The following is a 21,461-nucleotide window of genomic DNA, read 5'->3' as shown; positions in this document are numbered from 1 at the left end:
TGAGCTTCACATTCTGCTCTGCAGAGCCCTGGGAAAAGAGGGGTTCAATCTCCATCCCCCACCTCCAGTTTCAGTACCCTCCTGAGGACAGTCTCTCCTGGCACAGAAGGAGAAGGTGACATGGCCAACAAGGTTGGCCTGGCAGGAGTATAATATGACACGGGAGGGTTTGCTGTATTTCCAGAGAGGACAGTGTGAAACTCAGTGAGACTGAACCCCATCCCAAGATGTCGGGGACTGTGGGAGAGGGGACTGCCACTGATATAACTGAACACTTAGTATGTTCCAGGATCTGCGCTGATGCTTTAAAGCATCATTGCAGTGAATTCCTTTACAACCCCATAAAGGTATTATTATTTCCATTTCACAGATGAGGAAAGTGAGGTTCAAAGGAATTGGCCCAGATATCAGAGATGACTAAACTCGGGAGCCAGGTCCACCTGACACACAGGCCTGTGGCCTTTTCTTTCCAGCTCAGGCATCCCTCCAACACATGGGGAAGGTGAGCGTGTGCCAGGTAGGGCATGGTGCTCTCTGGCCCCTTGGAATCATGTTTATTGGTGAGTCTCCATTGTCCCTATTTCAATCCTCACTTTCTGTAGCGGTTCTCAATGGGGTGAGCAGGGGTGGCATGTTCTCCTGTGTGAGTCTGAATCTCTGTGGTGGCCTGTGAGGTCTGAAGAAGTCCCCGGGTACCCACGTTGTGGCATCTTGAATCACTGATGGGGCGCTGCCCTGCCCTGTATAACCACAAAGAACCAGACCTGCTGCGTTCTTCCAGCTCAGGAGAGGCCCTGGAGTTTGGCTCCTAAACCTTCTCTTCCATTCTCCTTCAAACTCCTAATTCAAGACTCCTAAACTGCCTCTTCCGTTTTCCTTCATACTCCAAAGTCATGGCTCCTGAACTTTCTTCCATTATCCTTTATACTCCAAAGTCAGTCTCTCTAATTTTACATCAACCATTGCATTTGGTTTTTCCTTTTAGGAATTACCTATTAATAAAAATGTACTTTTTTAGAATAAAAGCTAGATGAATTTATGGGGAACAAGCATGGTGCCTCTTCATGAAATGAAGTTTCACATTCATGGGAAAACATGCTCCTTTTAAATGTAACTATCTGAGCAAGCATTAGTAAACAGACATGGTTTCTGATGACCCAAAAGGCATATGAACGAGTCTTGAGACATTTTAAATTTCCAATTATTCTTTTATCCCTAAAGACATACCCTTCCCTCTGACAAAAATCAACCCCCAAAAGCAACTCATAAGAAAATACAAACGATTGCTCTGATGATGCTAAGCCCTTAAATAATTATTCCACCTCTGTCTTAGATTTTATTTCCTAGAAAACTCCATCATCTGACATGTTTCTGTTCTAGAACACACATTGACCTATGCTAAGGTTTAGCACAACCAAAGACCGCTTTTCCCTTTGTCTCTTAATAGTTCAGATGATGGTCTTTAACAAATATGTATATATAAAGAAATACACACACATGCGTGTACATACACACACAAATTTGTTTTTTTAAAGCCGCAACACACACTTTGTATGCTGTCTCTATGACCAGAGGCTTTTCTCTTAGAGTTGGCTTTAAGGCTCCTTCCCCCTCACCACCTTCTGAAATTCTTCAACAATAGTCACGAGAGGCATTTAGTCAGACTACAGAACACTGAAGGTGAAAATTCTTCCATATCTGGTGACCTTGGCATCAAGAAGAGTTGCCAACTGGCAACTTTTGATTCGATAATTGCCCCAATGTCCTCTGTGCTTTGTAGGAGAAAACACCAGCTAGTGATAGATGTCCTTGTACCAGGGCAGAGAACAGTAAATGCAACAGTTTCACAAAATATTGTTTGATATCTGGTGTTCCCATTTGGTCTGTGGTTTATTTACATAAAAAGTAGCAAGGAAGATTATGATGGCAAGTCCCACAGCTTCTCTGACATTCCTGTTGTTTGTATCCATTTCCGTTTTTAGGAGAAAAGACCCAAACCATTGCATATGTCAACTCAATGATTAGGGCAGGAGAGCTTAAAAACAAAACAAAACAATAAAACCTTAATGTTAATCCCTAGAAAAACAGGAGCCAGATTGGTCTAGGTTGGGGTCAAGATAAGGGGAATAAATCACAGTGACATATAGAATTTCAAGCAGATGACTTATGAACTTTTATTTTTTAAAATTAAAAAGCATATAACATTTGATCTCAAATGCCCACCTGAATTAGTGAAAGCATGCTACATAACTCCTTCCTTGGTCCTGCCAAATCACTTATATTTTGCACTAAATGTGAGGTTGTTGATGTCCACTAAAGTTTTTTACTATGAAAAATTGTTAGCATACATGATGGGAGTAGTACAGTTGAGCCCCCAGGATTCATCATCCAACTTCAACAATTATCAACTCCAGCCCATCTTGGTATGTCTTTCCACAACCCACGTTCCCCCTCCAAATCCCTGTTTATTAAAAACATATCCAACATTGTATGAAATCACCCATAAATATTTAAGTGTACAGCTATAGAAGAAAAGAGCTCTTGAAATATAACAAGCATATTATTAAATAAAATTAGCTATAAAATTATCTACAATTCCTTTATATAAACCAATATCCCATCAGTGTTCAAATTTCCCTGGACAGTAGAGTTTTAAATGAACGTTTGGCTCAGGTAGAGAAAGACCAATCCACAGCACTAGAATCTCAGCATCCCAAAGCTGCCACAAGGCCTAAAGAACTTCTTTCTCTGCTTTGGAGAGGGGGTTGGGGCCAGGTGATCCAGAATTCTTGCACGAGCATCACAATTAAACCTTCTAGGGAAACACATGTCCCTCCCTTCCCTCTTGGTCTGCTATTGGTGAAGCTGCTTGTGAAATGATGAACCAAATGGCAGCTGAGAAAACAAAGTCCCCTCCAAATGTTTAAAATGTTTGAATGGAACTGCCATCTCACTGGAGTGGATGCTCAGGATGCCCCCGCATCTTTGTGTATTTGTTGCTAGCTTTAGCAGTCACAGTCCTACAGCTGCACTCATGTAGGTCTAATCTGTGGCTGCTTCCAGGTACCTCCTGCTACATCCGTGGGCCCAGGTCCACTCAACTCAGCAAAAGAGGAGAGAAGACAAACCATTCCACTCCTCAGAATCATGCTGCAGGAGCAAGTACTGGCCCCATGGACTTGGAACCCCAGATGACCTAGAAATGGTAACATCTGCACACTGCTTGGAATCAAAACAATCCCCCAAAATGAAAGCCTCAGAAGCAGCCTCTGAGGCAAAGGTTTTCCTCTGACCTTCACCTGCCCTCTTGTCGCTCAGTCCCACTCTCCCCCAAGGCTAACCACAGAAACTAGAACCCCTCTTCCCCAAGTTGGGTCACAGAAACCAGAGCCCCTTTTCCCCAAAGCCAGCCATAAATCTAAAAATACTACTCTAACTCTCCACCACCTTCAGTGTAAAAACTGGCCATAAATAAACTATCTGACCTATTTTGTTTGATTGTAGGTCATAAGACCTCATTCCAGAGAGGGTCTTGTCCCACACCCAGAAGGAAGGAACGCAGCTCAGGGAGGCCGAAAGAGTCTAGACAGTCACGCCTTGCTGGGTTTCCCCTGTTCAATCTGTTAGCATTGGAGCTATCCTCTTTGTCTAACCATATCTCCACACAGCTGTCAATAGGCTGTTCAACCTAAACATAAAAACAGATAATTTCCACTACATCATTGGGTCTTTATTCCGAAGACTCCCAGGTACACATTAATAAAATTGATATGCCTTTTCTCCTATTAATTGACCTCTTTTCAGTGATTTTTAACAAACCTTCAGAGGGCAAAGGAAAAACTTTCCCCTGGTCTCACACCACCTATTTTTGGGCTCTTTTCAGACTGCTGGCCTGACTTTCCACATGGATAACTCAGGTTCTCAATTTTGATCTTGGCTTCTAGTGTCTGACCTCCTGCCCTGTACAGACCTGCACAAGGACTTTTGACCTGAACGTGTCAGTCCAAGATCTGGTTATTTATCCAGTTGTTTTCCAGTCCCCAAAATGAAAGTAGGTACTATCTACTAAGGAGGCTCTTGGCAAGCAACAGCTGCTACTGCTATCTTATGGGGTCCTCACAATAACTCTATGCCTGCTATACTCCTGCTCAGGGCATTAAAGATGCATTGTGAGCAAAATAGACAAAAATAATCCCTCTATGAAGTTTCCATTCTAGGAGCAGTGTACTCTAGGAAGTGGCAATTATTAGTCTCATTCACAAACGAGGAAACCGAGGCTTAGAGTTATTAAGTAATTTGCTTGACATCCTATGGCTAGGAAATGGCACAGCTAAAATTCCGCTTCCAAGGTGTATGACTCTAAATCCACGTGTTTTGTTTTAAACACACCAGGCTGCAACATTACATGATCCTTACTATGACAGCTTAGTGCAATTCTCCTGCCTCAGCCTCCCGAGTAGCTGGGATTGCAGGCGCGCGCCACCATGCCCCACAAATTCTTGTATTTTTGGTAGAGATGGGGTTTCACCATACTGGCCAGGCTGGTCTCAAACTCCTGACCTCAGGTGATCCACCTGCCTGGGCCTCCCAAAATGTTGGGATTACAGGCATGAGCCAACGTGCCTGGCTACCTTTTTGTTTTAAATACTCTATGTGGTACAGGTGGAATCCTGCTTTAATCACCTTGAAAACACATTCAAAGTCCTCTATTGTGAACAGACCTTATTAAAATGGAAATCTATTGCTAGCATGTACAAAGTGGGTACACTGTATTCCTTTCTGTGAATTAAAAAAAAAATCTTCATGCAAAGAAAAAGGCACAGGATCTCTTCTCTTTGAAAACAATGAGTTGGAATGAGAAAGGCTGTGCCAAAAGATACTTTATGGCTTTTAAAATAATACCCAAGTATTAAAATTTTGCTGTTCCTGTATTTGTTACTTCTGATATAACTGCATTTGCTTTATAAAATATTCTTACTAAAATTTGAATGCATTGAGTGTGTTCTTTTATAATTTTATTTTTTCTTTAAAAAATAACTTTCATATCACAGCCAGGTCCAATGTTGATGGTGTTCTCATACAACACAACACAGAATGTCGTTCTGGCTTTCAAAGCTTAATCTCACAGCAAATGGAAAATCGTGGTTGGTTAGCTCATAACGGGTTTGCCTGGTGAGTTACAATGTCTGCACTAAACTCACTAGATCAGGAAGAAAGGCTAGGAACTGAGTCCCTACTACGTCCTTCGGACTGAGCTAGGCACAGACTCTCTGTCTTCAGATCTCTCATTAGCTGCTTTGTGACATTGGCCCCAAGATCCTCCCTCATCCCTCACCCGACTCTGGTCTGTTTAGGAGAGAGCTCACAACATTACCTAGGCACATCTAATGTCTGATATGCAGAGAAGCAAGCTTAGGGATGAAAGGTGACTAATTCAGAGGGCAAGAGGGCTCTTTAAACATGAGACTTCAGGATCCCATATTCAGGAAATAATGAAGAGGCAACATATGGTACAAAGTTTTAGTCTAGGAATAAGAAGCCAATTCTATGCTCATCTTTTTCATGACCAAGCAGTGACCAATGTCACGCCCTGGTTTCTCTGGATTCAGGTTCTAAACTCTTCAGAGGCAGATACTTCGTAATTTTGTGTGGCCAAAGCTCAGTTAAATTTGCATGATAGCCTGATCAAGGTTAAGAACACAGTCTGCTGTCACTGAGCTACAGGGGCACCCACCGTCCCCACTATGTGGCCCGCACTGCTAGCAGCAGACCCTGTCCTTCTGAGCTCATCTGCCATTGGCTGTAAACCAAGACAAAACAAAGCCGAGTTCCTTTGCACTGCATCTTCTTTCTTCATGCCGATTCTCTATCAGCATCTCTCTAAACCATGAGTTTTATTCTGAGGACAATGTGCAATATGTTTTGTTTTGTTTTGTTTTCTATTAAAAGGGCAGAAGAACCAAAAAGCAAGTGGGGAAAACAATGGAACCACAGAGAAAAAAAAAAAAAAAAAAAAGGAAAGAAAACAGCAATCTCAGGAGGCAGCTTAGAAGAAATGTGGAAGCTCTGGCCAAGGTATGGGGAGCCAAATCCATTGACTTCCTGGCTTTTAGATTCAGAGAAGTATAAGTAATCCCTGAGAAGGTCTGCATCGAAGGACTTTTGGCTTAGTGTTTCAGAGCACAGCCGGGAGCTGTTCTGCCAGAGTCCCAACAATAGCCCTGCCCAGTAAGTGACTTGCCCCCAGTGCCTCAGTTAGCTCATCCTTAAAATGAGAACAACAGTACCTGCCTCAAAGGGTTACTGTGAAGAATAACTCAATTACTATGTGCTAGCCCATAGGCCAATGCAAAGGTCATAGTAAATGCTACATAAGTGTTCACTGCCTAGTCATCAGTACCACTTATTGAACCTGTTCATGCAGCTGGAGGCAGTCGAGCACACAGCAGTTAGGCTCAATGGCCAGAAAGGCAGGGGAGGAATTCAGCCTCCACCCACGACTGGCTGTGTGACACAGGCACATAAATACACTTTCTGTGCCTCAGTTCTCTCATCCTTAAAATGGCACTACTGGTACCTACCTCATTGGATTGTTGTACATATTTAGATAATTTAGACAATCCATGTTAAGTGCTTAACACAATGCTTGGGGCACAATAGCTACTTAGTAGATGCCTGTTAATATGAAGCATTATTGTTACAGGATCCAACTCAGCCAATGGGTAAGTGATAATTCATTCCTTTTTAAAAACCTTTTCTTCTAATTATAAAAGAAGCAAATGTTCCAATGTAAACATCTGAGGAGATGCAGATTCATACAAAAAAGAAAATAAAAATCACCCAACCCTTTTCCACCCCAGATACCCAGTGATGACACATGTATTCCGTGTCCTTTACAGCCTTTATGTGAGTGCATAGGCGAGCATGTGCACACAGTTTTGTTTTACATAATTGGAACTACACTGTCTACATGTATCCTGTTTTTCTCACTTCATGTTACCTGTCCTTTTATTAAACAATCTAGGAAACATGACTTCCTGGCTGCCAAGCCAGCCCTCCACTGCAGAGATGTGGTGTGTTGGCTTGGCAGCCAGGAAGTCACGTTGCAGAGTCCAGCACCACCAGATGTGGAGCTCAGCATGGGCCACCCCTCCTCACTCCACCTTATGACAGCTTTTCCACCCCGGGCAGGGCTGGTTATCTAACCACCAGCAACAACCTGACGTGGGTGGAGTTTTTTTTCCCCTTCTATGACAAGAAAGGTTAAAGAAGGAAAGAGCAGTTTGGGGGAAGAAGTAAGGGGCTCCAAAGATCCCAGCCTCCCATCGATGGTGGCCTTCGCAAGCACAGCAGTGTACAGATGAAAAGACAAACCTGGTGGAGGGAGGAATGGTTCACTGGCAGTTTTCTAGGCATCACTAGTTACCCTGGAATCTTAAAAGATTTCCAAGGCAAAGAGCCAGAAGATTTGGGTGTAACAGAAAGCTCCAGTTAGGAATCATTGCTCCACAGACAAACCCCAGGGTCACCCTTTGGCATTGTACCCCGTGTCACCTTCCTGCCGTAACCCTCAGCTCAGATGCCCCCTGTGAGCGGCTTGGCTTATGCTCCAGGCTCCTGTGAAACTCGACAAAGGCCCTTAACAAGCACTCACAGGCTTTTCTTGCCAAGTCCTGGGCATTATGAGTCTGTAATCACTGCCTCTTGCACACCACTGCAAGCCCTCTCCTCTTTGTTCCTGCCACCCCTCCCACCTCACAGCTGTGAAAAAAGAAACACATTTAAATACCATCCTGAATGGCCCTTTGGAAGTATGAGTGGCAGGTCCTGCCACACCTCTTTCTCTTCCAGACCAAGGCAACCTGCTGCCAACACTGGCTCCTTTTTCACTAAAGCCATGTTCCTGCTCCTGGTGCTAACCATCAAAGAAGAGAGGGAAAATCAAGTTTTTAAAATTGCTTAAAGACAGAGGTATCATTTTGCAAACTGTTAAGCAGCAATCAAATGTCAATACTATCCTAACAGCTTGGCCTGATGCAAAAGGCTTCTCCTTATTCCAGTGGCCACTATCAGTTCCTGGTAAGCTTCCCCAATCCCTCATTAGTGACACTAATCAAAGTACCAGAGTGTCAGGGGAACCTAAGTGAGTGACAGTGTGTAAGAATTTTTAAGCCTTTCATTATTCCAAATGCGCCAGCAGACATGCAAATTACGTTTTCCAGAATATGGCATAATATGCAATTCTACTAAGCACTCTTCCACCTAGCGACCCTCCGCCCCTGCATTTTTTTTTTTTTTTTTTAACAACAGCAAACACAAAATTCCAAAAAAAGCTCTCATGGGACTTCAGAGAGCACTCCATTTTCTTTCACAGATTGGCATGCTTTTCTACACCGCATGCACCCCAGCATGCTAAAGATGGTGGGAAAACCTTCCAATATATGTCACAGCTTATATTTCCTACTGGAAAGCCTACTTTGCCAAGGAATCATGCAATCCTTAGACTACAAGGAGAAAAATCATGCCACCGAATTTCCTGAAAGCAAAGACTCTGGCAAACAGGAACAAGGGAGGAAAACAACTAGGGGTGTGATAAGCTTCTCACTGTAATCTCCCTTCAGCACCCTATGAAACATCACTCCCGGAACGGGCAGGCAGAAATATATGGCACCTAAGTGTCTTCCTACTTAGAGCGTTGCTTTTCATGGTAAAAAGTGATTATCAAGCCAGTTTCCTCTTTGTATTTAAATAATAAGACATGGCCTGCCCTAGGTGAACTGTTTCTTCCTTAGGATATTGAAACTTGAATGGCAACATTAAAAAATAACGGTATAAAAATCCACATTCTACTTTATAAATAAACACAAATGCTGTAGCCATAAACCCTACTGTCAGGCTTTGCCTGGGCAACCCAACTGCAAAGAATTTCTCAGCTGGTCGGTGACATGTAGGGAGAGTGCACCACTCATGGTTAGGGACCGTGGCAAGAAAACAGAAATCACAGGCCCCCGAGGGGCTTCTTTGCTCATCTTGGAATCTACCAAGGGGTCAAAGTACAGTTGAAATCAAAAGTTCAGTAAAATTCTGACGCATTTCAAATATCAAATCCATTCTATTTCCTTTAGATATATTTTTAGGTTACATCTTATAAGTAAAGCAACAGTAATAATTTAAATTTAAGTGGACCAACACACCATGTGGGCAATTTTGACACTGATAATGGATTTTATTTTTTATTACTATTTTTTTGAGCCAGGCTGGAGTGCAGTGGTGTGATCTTGGTTCACTGCAACCTCCGCCTCTTGGGTTCAAGCGATTCTCCTGCCTCAGCCTCCTAAGTAGCTGGGATTACAGGTACTCGCCACCATACCTGGCTAATTTTTGTATTTTTTAGTAGAGATGGGGTTTCACCATGTTAGCCAGGCTGGTCTCGAACTCCTGACCTCAAGTCATCTACCTGCCTTGGCCTCCCAAAGTGCTGGGATTACAGGCTTGAGCCACTGTGCCAGACAATATTGAATTTTAAAGAGATAAGACAAAGGAGCTCAAAAACTGGGGAACCAGAAGCAAGAAATGAGGGAAAGGAGATGAAGAGAGCCGTCTGGCTTTGCTTTAAGCCTGCTTCACAGCTTCAGCAGGCCCCATCAGCCCTTCTCTCCGTTCCACACTCTTGAAAAAAGAAAAGATGCTCATCAGGGATGGAGATGGGGAGGAGCAGGAAGGGGTGAGGGGAGAGGTAGAAGGCTGAAACTAAAAAACGTTTAGCCTGATTTCCCCCTAACCTACTCCCCAGGTCTTCCAGAGCTGGCGTGAAGTTTGCATTTCCTTACAGAGGATCAGACATTCACACAAAATGATCCCCATCTTACAAAGATTACATATAATAAAACCTGACATGCTGGTCTATGCACACTGACAAAGGCTCTCTTGACCAGAGAATCCTGACCTCCTAACCAAAATTTAATTAAGCTTCCAAAGCTTCTCCCAGGCCCACCTGTGCACTCCCTTGTAAAATCCAGTTTTGACAAAACCCCCTGCTAAGTCGGTTTAGCAAGGACCACCCCATCTCGATATGTGATCACCCTTGATATCCAATCAGGTGCCTCACCCCTAAAAAACCCCCAGGGTATGTCTGATCACCCAGGCTTGTCTTCAGTAAGAATCTTGTTAGCTCCATTCACCCAGAATCCCCTTTAGCCCTGATGTTTCTTTTTAGTATATTTACTGACCCCACCCTGCTCCTGGGCTATATATTCCCTCTTGCCCATGTTGTATTCGGAGTTGAGCCCAATCTCTCTCCCCTACTGCAAAATCCTATCCACCTGTTATGACGGTCCTAAACAAAGTCTTTCTTACCATGCTTTCTACCTTTGAATATACTTTTTTCTTTCACAACATAGATGTTTAGAGTTCTGTACACTGATTATAAAAAGTTTTAACTCCATTTCTTAACCCAATTTACACAAATAATTGTTCATTCATTCATGTATTCATTTATTCAGAGAGTTGAGTACTTATTTCGAGCCAGGCATGAGTGACATAAAACATGAAATATAGACCCCACTCAAATTTTTAAAAAAGTTAAAAACTACTACCTGCTCTGAAGCAGGGGGTTTGCAGATATAAAATCCAGCAGTGTAAGAGGAAGGGACACCTGAGCTGGGATGAATGGGAAGAGCCTTTCTGGGCTCTCAATGACTACGCAGAAGACTTAAGTAGGAGACTCCAGGACAGAGGCACAGGAGGAGGTCTTAGAGACAGGCAGGGGCCAGACCATGCAGGATGGAGTGGGCCACAGCTCAGCAGGGTCCAGGAAGTTCCGGAGAGGAGAAGCAGAGGATGTGTGTGTGCAAGATCTCTGGCTACTGCGGTGGGTGGGTGGTGGGTAGTGGGAATGGGAGGCTGAATGAGCCCAGCTGACTGCGGGACAGGTGTTGGTAAACTTTTCTTGGAAGGGGCCAGGCTGTAAATATTTTAGGCACGTGGGCCAAAAGGCAAAAAATCTAGAATACAATGTATATACTCATATAACAAAAGAGAAAACAAACCTCCACAAAATATTTACTGACAAAACTCAGAACATAGTAATAATAATTGAGGAGAATTTTTAAAATTCAAGCCTACTAGTGAGAAGAATGGAATTCTTTGAGGAATAACATTTTGCTTAATTGGTGTTCGCTGCTGTAGCATAAAAACAGTCATAGACAAAATGCATGAGTGTGGCTGTGCTCCAATAACACTATTTATGGATTGCAATGTGAATTTCATATACTTTTCATGTGTCGCAAAGTATTACTTTCCTTTTAATTTTTTTTCCAGCCATTTGAAAATGTAAAAACCAGTTTTAGCTGGAGGATGATAAAAAACAGGTGGTGAGCTGGCTGTGGCCCAGAGTCCCTGGTTTGCCAGCTTTTGTTGCAGAAGGTCCCATATTCTGCATGTGTCTGATTGCTTGCTCATGAGGTCATTCATTCTGGGCAGATTACCACAGGGTGACGCTCTGTGCGCCTCCTTGTATCCAGCAGAGGCTTGTGATAGGAGGTCATTCCATTACACGTGACGGTAAGTTTGATGCATTTTAAAGAGACGCTTTCCCCTTTGCAGTAAGAAGCATCTATGGGTGATACTTCTGACCCTGAGAACATCTTTTTCCCCCACAACCTTTCACTCTGGTTTTAGCTTTCATGGATGATCCTTGTCTGAATCAATCATGACACTGGAAGTTACAAATCAATTTGGATATGATTTTTTTTTCTCTTTTAACCTTTTAAATTGTCCAGTACCACAAATAGAAAAGCACATAAAATAATTTTGTGTAGTTTAACATGTTTCTATAAAGTGATACTGTATGTCATCGCCACCTATGTCAAGAATTAGAGTCTTGCCAGCACTCTAGAAGCACCCAGGGCCTTTCTGATCCTGAGTCCCCCACTGTCCTCCCAAAGGGTGCCATCTCCTGATTTTACGGTGATCCCTTTCTTGGTTTTCCTCATAATTCTACCAGCTTGTCTTGCATTCCTAAACACCGTAGTTTATTTTTTTTCTGTTTTGGAGCTTTATATACATGGGATCATACAGCATGTATTCTCTTGTCAGGTGGCTATTCCTCCATGTTGTTGCATGTATTGTTGATTCATTTTCACTGCTGTATATTACTTTATAGCATGACCATAACACACATTTTATCAATCCATTCTGCCGTTGATGGACACGGGGGGTTGTTTCCAGTTTTGTGCTATTCATGCTGCTACAAACGTTCTTAACATGTCTTTTGGGTCATGCAGGCACACACTTCTCTTGGATATCTACCTAAGATGCACATGTTTAACTGTGGTAGGTGCTGTCAAATGGTTTTCCAAAGGGTTTATATCAATTTACACTCCCACCAGCAGTGTATGAGAGTTTCCATCACTCTGCATCCTTGCCAACATTTATCATTTTCTTCTTTATAATTCTGAATGATTTTAATGGCTGCTTCATATACCATTGAGAGAATATATAATACATTATTGAATCTCCTATCATAAAAAATATGGGTTGTTTTTTGTTTCTTTCTTTTTGGTTATTATTACAAGTAATACTTTCATTAATCTTCTATAGCTATATATTTCTGTATATCTATGATTAGTTACTTAAATAAAAATTACCTGAAGTGAAGCCACGTCAAGAAAATTACTTGAAGTGAATCTAGGTCCGTTTTTTACTGACAAATTGTATCTTAGGGCATTTCACTAAGTTTTGCTTCCACCAAAAGTTATAAGTGCCTAGTTCCTAATACTCCAGCCAACATTTAAAAAGTATCGCACTAAACTGATAGATAAAAATGGTTTTTCATTATTTTAATTTGTTCTTATTAAACTGTAGTGAGGTTAATATATTTGTATTTCTTCAATCTAACCATATCCTGTACCCATCTTTGCATTCATCATTTCCATAGTAATCTGTAAGAGCTCTTTATATGCTAAATATATTAATTATTTGCCTTTAACATGTATTGTAAGTATACATGTTATTTTTCTACATAAATGTAGAAAATATGTTTTAAGAAAATATTAAAATTTACGTGATTATTTTACTCCTAAATTGACCTGTTCTTCAGAAAGAGAGAGAGAAATGAAGGAGAGAATGCAAAAAATTTAACCAAAGGTAGAATTATTTTTTATTACGCGTTTAAGCATCTTTAAAGAAGGAATTCCCTAATGAAATATTAAATGTTCTTGTCAGCATTATCGAATTCTCTTCTGATCTTTGTTATTTATATCACATATATTAAGTAGTTGATTTCATTATGCACAAAATATGTTTTTTGTTGGTTTGTTTGTTTTGAGACGGAGTCTCATTTTGTCGCCCAGGCTGGAGTGCAGTGGCGCCATCTCGGCTCACTGCAAGCTCCACCTCCCGGGTTCACGCCATTCTCCTGCCTTAGCCTCCCGGGTAGCTGGGACTACAGGTGCCCGCCACCATGCCCCGCTAATTTTTTTGTATTTTTAGTAGAGATGGGGTTTCACCGTGTTAGTCAGGATGCTGGATCTCCTGACCTCGTGATGTGCCCGCCTTGGCCTCCCAAAGTGCTGGGATTACAGGCGTGAGCCACCACGCCCAGACAAAATGTGTGTTGTTTCTAATCCATCATTTTATACCTACTTTTCCATATTAGCATAGATGTAAATTGTTGTGTTTTTTTTGACAGGTATCTCACTCTGTCGCCCAGGCTGGAGTGCAGTGGTGCAATCTTGGCTTACTGAAAACTCCACCTCCCAGGTTCAAGTAATTGTCCCTGCCACAGCCTCCTGAGTAGCTGGGATTACAGGCGCCTGCCATCACACTCGGCTAACTTTTGTATTTTTTAGTAGAGATGGGGTTTCGCCATGTTGGCCAGGCTGGTCTTGAATTCCTGACCTCAGGAGATCTGCCCACCTTGGCTTCCCAAAGTGCTGGGATAACAGGCGTCAGCCACTGTGCCCCGCCAGATGTAAGTTTTAATTACCATCACTGCATAATGCAATTTTTAATTAACAGTATGACATAACACATTTCATTTATTTCTTGTAAGCCATTTAAGATGTATTTTTTCACCAGAGTAAATAGCATTGCTTGACATATCCTTGCATAAATTCTTTTTGGCATTTTTAGGGTTAAATTCTTAAATCAGTCTCAAAAATAAAACTACCTGATTATCAGGGGAAAAACTATGATACATACACATTTACTGTTTTCTTAGAGAAGACTCCAGAAAGACCTGTTTAACTTTTACTGAGTCCTAGACATTTGTCTGTCACCAGCAATGTTTAAAAAGGATTATTTTCTCAAACCTCCAATAGCATGGGTTTTGTTCAGTTTATTTACTCTGGCTAAATTTATGGGTACATCATGTATTTGCAGTTATTCTAAGTTGTACTTCTTCAGTGCTTGCAAGATCCATATGATAGCTTCATGTGTGTTTACTTACAAATCATCACTTTGCGGCACTGACCTTGAATTTGATTTTGGGTCAAATTCAGCAGTGAAACTTCAATACTTATTCCTATTCTTTGTTTATATTGGTCAGAAAGCTCTCAAATGTAATTTATACTATGTGCTTTCTTTTTACTCTCTTGCAGGGCAAGTGCCAAGGTCCAGGCAGGTCTACGCCCTTGGCACCTCAGATAGGGTCGGTATACAAAACTAACGTCACATGGGGTGACATCTCAGGCATACTCTCACTCTCACTAGGGCCTGTGGTCATGCAGCAGGGGCCGCAGGCTCTCCCTTCATAGCCAACACTCCTCAGGGCCATGTCATCTGCGCATCTGAGGGAGGGCTGCACCTGGTGAGGAGGATGGCAGGGAGGTTCTGTTCCTGGCTTCTGCTGACTTGGCTCACACCATCCCTAAACAGCCCTGTCTCTGCGTGCCGTACCGTCATCTCGTTCATTTTTCCACTGAAAACAGAAGCTGTGGAGCTGGTGCGAGACGTCCCTCACTGAAGTGGTGTGAGGAATGGAGAATGAGTGTGAGAAGTGCTCCTGGTTTTCTTTAGAGGAAAAGTTTGCTGTAAGCATTAAGCACTAGCATTTTTCTGAAACTGTGTGTGTGTGGTGGTGATTTTTGCTCCACAAGGGGACATCTGGCAATATATAGGGCCATTTTTTTTACTGCCAAAATTGTGGAGGGGTGCTACTGGCATCTAGTGGGTAGAGGCCAGGGATGTTGCTAAATATCCTACAATGCATAGGATAGCTCAAACAACAAAAAAAATCTGACCCCAAATGTCAGTGGTGCCAAGGCTGAGAATCCCTGTTCCAAAACAAAATGACCACCCTCAGTGGCCCCCTTCTAGATCCAAACCAAACTATGAAACCAAGAGAAAGCGTTCAGCAACACAAACTGAAATAGCCTTGATTAAATCTTGTGTAGATAGGGAAACTTCATATAAGGATTTTATATTTCGTTGTGGCATTTCCTATTACACTTAGCTTACTAGAGCCTAGTACAAGGGGACGGAAGCTCAAGCTATCATCATCACCATCCAGATTCCACACTGGAACTTGACTTCACAATGCCTCATTGGCTGTGCACTTTGGCATGGCCCCTCACGTAAGGTTTCCAGTGAGACAGAAAGTCACTCAGACTCGTGAGCCTGTACCAAGCAGCAGGCATGAGAAGGGAAATGAGGTAGACATCAGTAGACCAATGAGGTGGAGGTGGAAGCTGCTGAAGAATGGGGAGAGAAATGGCTGAGCCAGGCTGGTTTGGAATCAGACTCTAAACTGCCAGATCCAGCTACCTAAGATGCCACCTGCCACAGGGAAGGTAGGCAGAGCTGCTTCTGAACATTTAAAACCTTCTGCTCAAGTGTATTCAAGCAGTTTATGCTCCACAGCAAATCAATCAGAAAAAAAAGGTCTTACCGGGGGTGCTGATGGTGGGGGAGGGGGAGGAGCCCCCAGAGGCGGGGGAGGCGGAGGCAGAGGAGGTGGTGGCGGCGGTGGCACTGGCATGTGTCACGGTGTTGATATCTCCTGCTTATGAATGGTCCCAAGAGAGTGGCTTCTGCTCTGAAAAAGAGAAAAAGGATGGCTTTAAACTTGGATTTCTTTACTTATATGCTGGAAATGCATATCTTGCAGATGTATGCATATTATAGGCAGCTTGATTCTTTCACCTGTTCGTTCATTCATTCATTCATTCATTCACTTGTTCATTAATTTATTCACGGAGTGCCCACTGTGAGGCAAGCCTTGTGCTAAGTGCTGGAGATTGACAAAAGCAGCCAGATTCTAGAGACAATTAGGTGTTAAAACTGATAGAATTTAGCTATTTGTGTTGCAACACAAATAGAATATATATATATATGTATATATATAGCAATTCTTCATTCCATAATAATTTTTCCAGATAACTGACTTCTACCTCTTTAGCATTAAATTTTTAGTTTTATCATTTTCAATCATTCTGCATAGACTCCCATTTTCCTAAGCAGAGCAAATAGAATGAAATGTAACCTTTTCTGAATGTCACAGGCTCCACATGAACTCAGGACGCCAGCTTCGAGCAAGGCTTAGGGCATTAGTCATTTTCCTGCCTCTTTCTCTTCTGTCAGCTCTTACTTTCCCTGCTATTCCTGTGTCATCATTTCTACACAGCCATCTGGATGAGGATGGGCCACCCCTCTCCTCTGCCTAGACTTTCTATCTGGTATTTGCTATGCAGGGGGCTTTTTGGCATGATTCTACAAACATGATTCTGTTTCAAATAGTTAATATTATAGGAGGTCTGATCTCCAGATAAATGTGTGGAGCCTGTATGTGTGCATGCATGTGTGTGTATGTGGGTGTGTGTCTTAGAACCCATAGCAAGGCACATTGCAAGGACTTAAAATCTGTATTAAAGAAAAACCCCATTAGTTTACAAGAATTGGAAAAACCTATATAAGAACCTAAAAGCAATCAAAGCAGAAACTGAAATAAATCTCACACTTGGGCAGGGGTGATTTTGTGTTCCTGCTGTCCCTTTAGTCACTGGAGGACCAGAACAAAGCCTGTCCCTCTGTTATTTCATCTTTAAAATCCTGTGGCATTTATATTTTTTCATGTTAATATTCTTGTCTCCACAGAGGCCAAAAGCATTTATGTAATGTGATGTTTTCTTGTTAGCATAGTCCACTGAATTTTGCTCACCTAATATGTTAGTTTTTATCTTTTTATCAATGGCAATCATGTGACACACTAATCACACTTATTTCTATAATAATCTTCTAAGGTCAGGGCTTCAACGCCCTAGCATACCCCTTTTTATAGGTAAAGAAAAGGATGTTCAGAGACATTAACTCTTTTGTTCAAAGTCACCTATACTATAACTAAGCCTTGGGATTGGAACCAAGGCTTAACAGGTTCTAAAGTCCAAGAATATCAGATTTATCATTTTAACCCCTTTTAAGTACACAATTCAGTGGCATTAAGTGCATTCACAATGCTGTGCAACCAGCACCACTATCCATTTCCAGAACTTTTTCATCATGCCAAACAGAAACTCTGTACCCATAAAACAATAACTCCCCACTGTCTCCTCCCCTCAGCCCCCAGTAACTTCTGTTCTACTTTCTGTCTCTATGAATTTGTCTAGTCTAGGTACCTCATATATGTGGAACCATACAATATTTGTCTGTTTGAGTCTGGCTTATTTCATTTAGCATAATGTTTTCAACCTTCATTCATGTTGTAGCATGGATCAGAAATTCATTCTGAATTATTCCATTGTACATATACACCACATTTAGTTGAACCATTCATCTATTGGTGAGTGCCTGGGTTGCTTTCACCTTTGGGGTGTGGTGAGAAATGCTGCTATGAACATTGGTGTACAAATATCTCTTCAAGACCTTGCTTTTCATTCTTTTCAGCGTATATGCAAGAGTGGAATTGCTGGATCTTATGGTACCATCTTTTTTCCCAGCAGGGTTAATCTAAAATTGTATAAAAATTGTAAATGGCATAAAATATGTGTGTCAGTACAACTTTTTTGGGGAAAGAGTCCATCATAGTTTTCCTAAGAGTTCCAAGGAGGTACATAAGCTGATTGTTGTACACAACTACACTTTTCTTACGAAGTATTTCAGGCTCCTTGAAAAAAGGAGCCTGATCATCACTGTGTTACTGCCTCATTCCTTGATATTAAAACAAGAATGGAAAGACAGAAAAAGAAAATACTCATCAGAGTCCACACCATAAAACCGTAGTGAAATTGAGCAGAGATCTCATGGGGTAGTACGTGTTTCTTTCAGGTAACATCTATGTTATTTTATTACTAAAACTAAACTAATGGTGTACTAAGCTAATACACACAATGACATAGGGTCAGACACAGTTAGCATTTTACAGGCTGATGCTAAGGCAACTTGGATGCAGGCCCACAATTTAGTTGGAACAAGCATAAATTATCAGATATTTGTATTTTAACAGTTTCTTTTACAGGAGGCACTGGGTCTATTTTTTTATGATCTTTTATTCAATGGCAAAATATTTTCAGTCAAAAATTTATAGCAAGGATAAAAGAGTTGGTTGAAGTATTAACAGAACAAGAGAATATAGAGAGGTCTCATTATATAAGGATCTCATCTTTTAACTAAGACACATGACAGGAGACAGAAATGCTTCCCCTGGCGAAAAACCAGAAAGGGTAGGGAAGAATAACCTTTAAAAACTGAAATACCACTTACCTAAGGGTTTTTTCATTTACTTAAGAAAAAATAACTGTATAGAGAGACTTTAAGGAGAACTGCGGCAGAGCTATTCCTTTAATCCCTCAGCACATGGCTAGATTACAACTCCCAGTCTCCCTTGCAGTTAGGTGTGACCATGAGACTGAGTTCTGCTTAATGCAATGAAGGTCGAAGTGATGTGCTATTACTTCTGGCTGGTTCAGAAAGACCTTCTGCCCATGACTTTTCTCTTTCTCCACCCATCGACTGGTAGCAAAGGTCCTATGTGTTGGCAGAGTCACAAGATCAAGGAGTCCAGGTCCCTGACTCACCTGTAAGACCACCTGCCAAACACCTGATTAGACTTTACAAATGTGAAAAATAAACTCCCATTGTGTTAAGCCATGAAGATTTTTGAGTTAATTTGTTTTATCCACTAATATTGAACCTATCCAATATAGGAACTAAACAAAATACAGTCAATTCTCATTATTCACTATAGTTATGTTTAGAAAGTTGTCATGAACACAGAGTGTGATGATTACTTTTATGTGTCAACTTAATTGGGCTAAGGGCTGCCCATCTGGCTGGTAGAACATAATTTCTGGGTGTACCTGTAAAGGTGTTTCCAAAGCGGGTTAGCATTTGAATCTGTAGATGGAGTAAAGGTCTCCCTCACCATTGTGGGTGGGAGCCATCTAATCCATTGAGGGCCTGGATAGAACAAGACAACCCATGGCCAAAGACACTAGGAGTCATGTCTGAACAAATCTTATCTAACACTTGTATTTTCTCCATAAGGCACATCACAGCCTTCTTGGGCTTAAGAATACTAGGCAGCACTTCAAGCACTTCGCTGGGGGCCATTTAAAACTGCAAAACCACCAACAATAAATAAAAAATTTGGAAAAACCGTGGCATCACACAGACTGCGAGAGGGACACTTGTTTATAGGATGAGAGCTGAAACAAGAAGGCAGTGTCCTGTTATTTCAACTCAGCTGGGAACATGCTTGTCAGTGTCTACAGTTTTTCACCACTTTTCACATGCCTGGGAATGACCACAAAAGCACCGTGAGTACTGATTTTGGAGTTGCAAATACACTTTAGTGAGTACACGTAGGTGAATTTGCAAATGTAGAATCTGCAAGTAATAAGGATTGGCTGTATACCTTTTTGACTCTCCCACCCAGTAGGTGCTCAGCACTGCACTGGGGACTTCTAAGACGTTTTATGTAATCCTCTCAACCGTGTGGTAGATGCTGATATTTCCATATAACAAATAATCCAACTTTGCCTCAGATAAGTATGCAATTTCTACTAAATTTCAGAAAGATCAGCAGAGCTGAGTTTAAAACCCTGGTTTTTCTGATCTAAAACCTCATTTCTTTTATTTTTGGGACAGAGTCTCACTCTGTCACCCAGGCTGGAGTGCAATAGCATCATCTCGGCTCACTGCAACCTCCACCTCCTGGGTTCAAGTGATCCTCCCACCTCAGCCTCCCAAGTAGCTAGGACTACAGGTACACACCGCCACCCCTGGCTAATTTTTGTATTTTTAGTATAGACGGAGTTTTGCCATTAAAACCTCATTTCTACTGCACTGCATTACTTTATTAGCTTGATATGATTCAGGTCAAGTTACATCCCTGATTCCATTTTGCAAAGATTTAAAAATATTTTTGAGACCATTAAGTGAAAGAAACCCCATAAAGGTGACTGTAATTCTTCTGCTTGCTCCTCCCTCACCTGAGCGGCCTTGGTTTCTATCTAGTTCTATCTTCAGGAATGTGGGAATGCTTAGGTGCCACCCAGATGCCGCCTTGCTGAAGTTACAGGGAAGAATTTTTCAAAATCCAGGATTGGAGGATAGTTTTATATGTAGTGTTTGACGGCTGTGAAAGGCTTTTTTTTTTTTTTTTCAGATACAATAATTAAGCAATTATCTAAAGAAGTATATGTTAAAATCTGACAGTTGAGAATGCTGAGCTCCAGGAAGTCAGGGGCTGCACCCAAGAGCTCTTCAAGGTTTTGTGTTCTCTCGACCCACTTAAAAATGTTGTTTTGCTCTGAAATGTATTTAAAATGTTTAGGATTTAAAGGCCAGATTCTCAAAGGCTTTTATACTTTCTCCCAATTCATGAACTATCTGAAAAACAGCATTGAAATGCACATACAAACACCATTAGAGGGTGGTGAGGGAAACAGAACTAACAACGACTTCCATGGGAGGCCCAAATACAGGAGCTGGTCTCAGAACCAGACGGCCCTGGGTTCTGCTTCCACCTTTCCCTTTTCCTGGCTGTGTGGTTTTGGTCAGGTCCCTTTACCTTACTGGGCCTCCTTTTCTTCATTTGTAAATTAGGAGCTATAATGCTTAATTCTCTTTGTTGTCACTATTAAAACAAACACTGTATATGAAGACACAGTACACGTCCTGACACATACATGGAAGTGATACTTATCATCATAACTACGTTAAAAGCAGGAGTCAGTTCAGGCCTGGTGGCTCATGACTGTAATCCTATCACTTTGGGAGGCCGAGGCGGATGGATCACTTGAGGTCAGGAGTTCCAAACCAGCCTGGCCAACATGGTGAAACCCCGTCTCTACTAACAACAAAAAAAAAGGTGTGGTGGCAGGCTCCTGTAATCCCAGCTACTTGGGAGGCTGGCTGAGGTGGGAGAGTGGCTTGAATTGGGGAGGCAGATTTTCAGTGAGCCTAGATTGCACCACTGCACCCCAGCCTGGGCAACAGAGCGAGACTCTGTCTCAAAAAAAATA

At 41.8% G+C, this 21,461-nt stretch overlaps 1 protein-coding gene across 4 annotated transcripts in view; it reads right to left on the bottom strand.

Annotated features, from left to right (window-relative positions):
- The window catches only part of WIPF3 (WAS/WASL interacting protein family member 3), a 107,040-nt gene that overhangs the window by 62,187 nt on the left and 23,392 nt on the right, over positions 1-21,461 (bottom strand). For all 4 annotated transcript variants that reach the window (XM_050783236.1, XM_050783235.1, XM_050783237.1 and 1 more), the window contains one exon: positions 15,890-16,036. In XM_050783236.1, coding sequence (XP_050639193.1) covers positions 15,890-15,979 — 90 coding nt within the window. In that variant the 5' untranslated portion in view covers positions 15,980-16,036. The remainder of the gene's footprint in view (positions 1-15,889; positions 16,037-21,461) is intronic.

This window comes from Macaca thibetana, chromosome 3 (assembly GCF_024542745.1).
Source record: "Macaca thibetana thibetana isolate TM-01 chromosome 3, ASM2454274v1, whole genome shotgun sequence".
Lineage (NCBI taxonomy): Eukaryota > Metazoa > Chordata > Mammalia > Primates > Cercopithecidae > Macaca > Macaca thibetana.
This window is presented reverse-complemented; position numbering and strand designations above follow the sequence as displayed.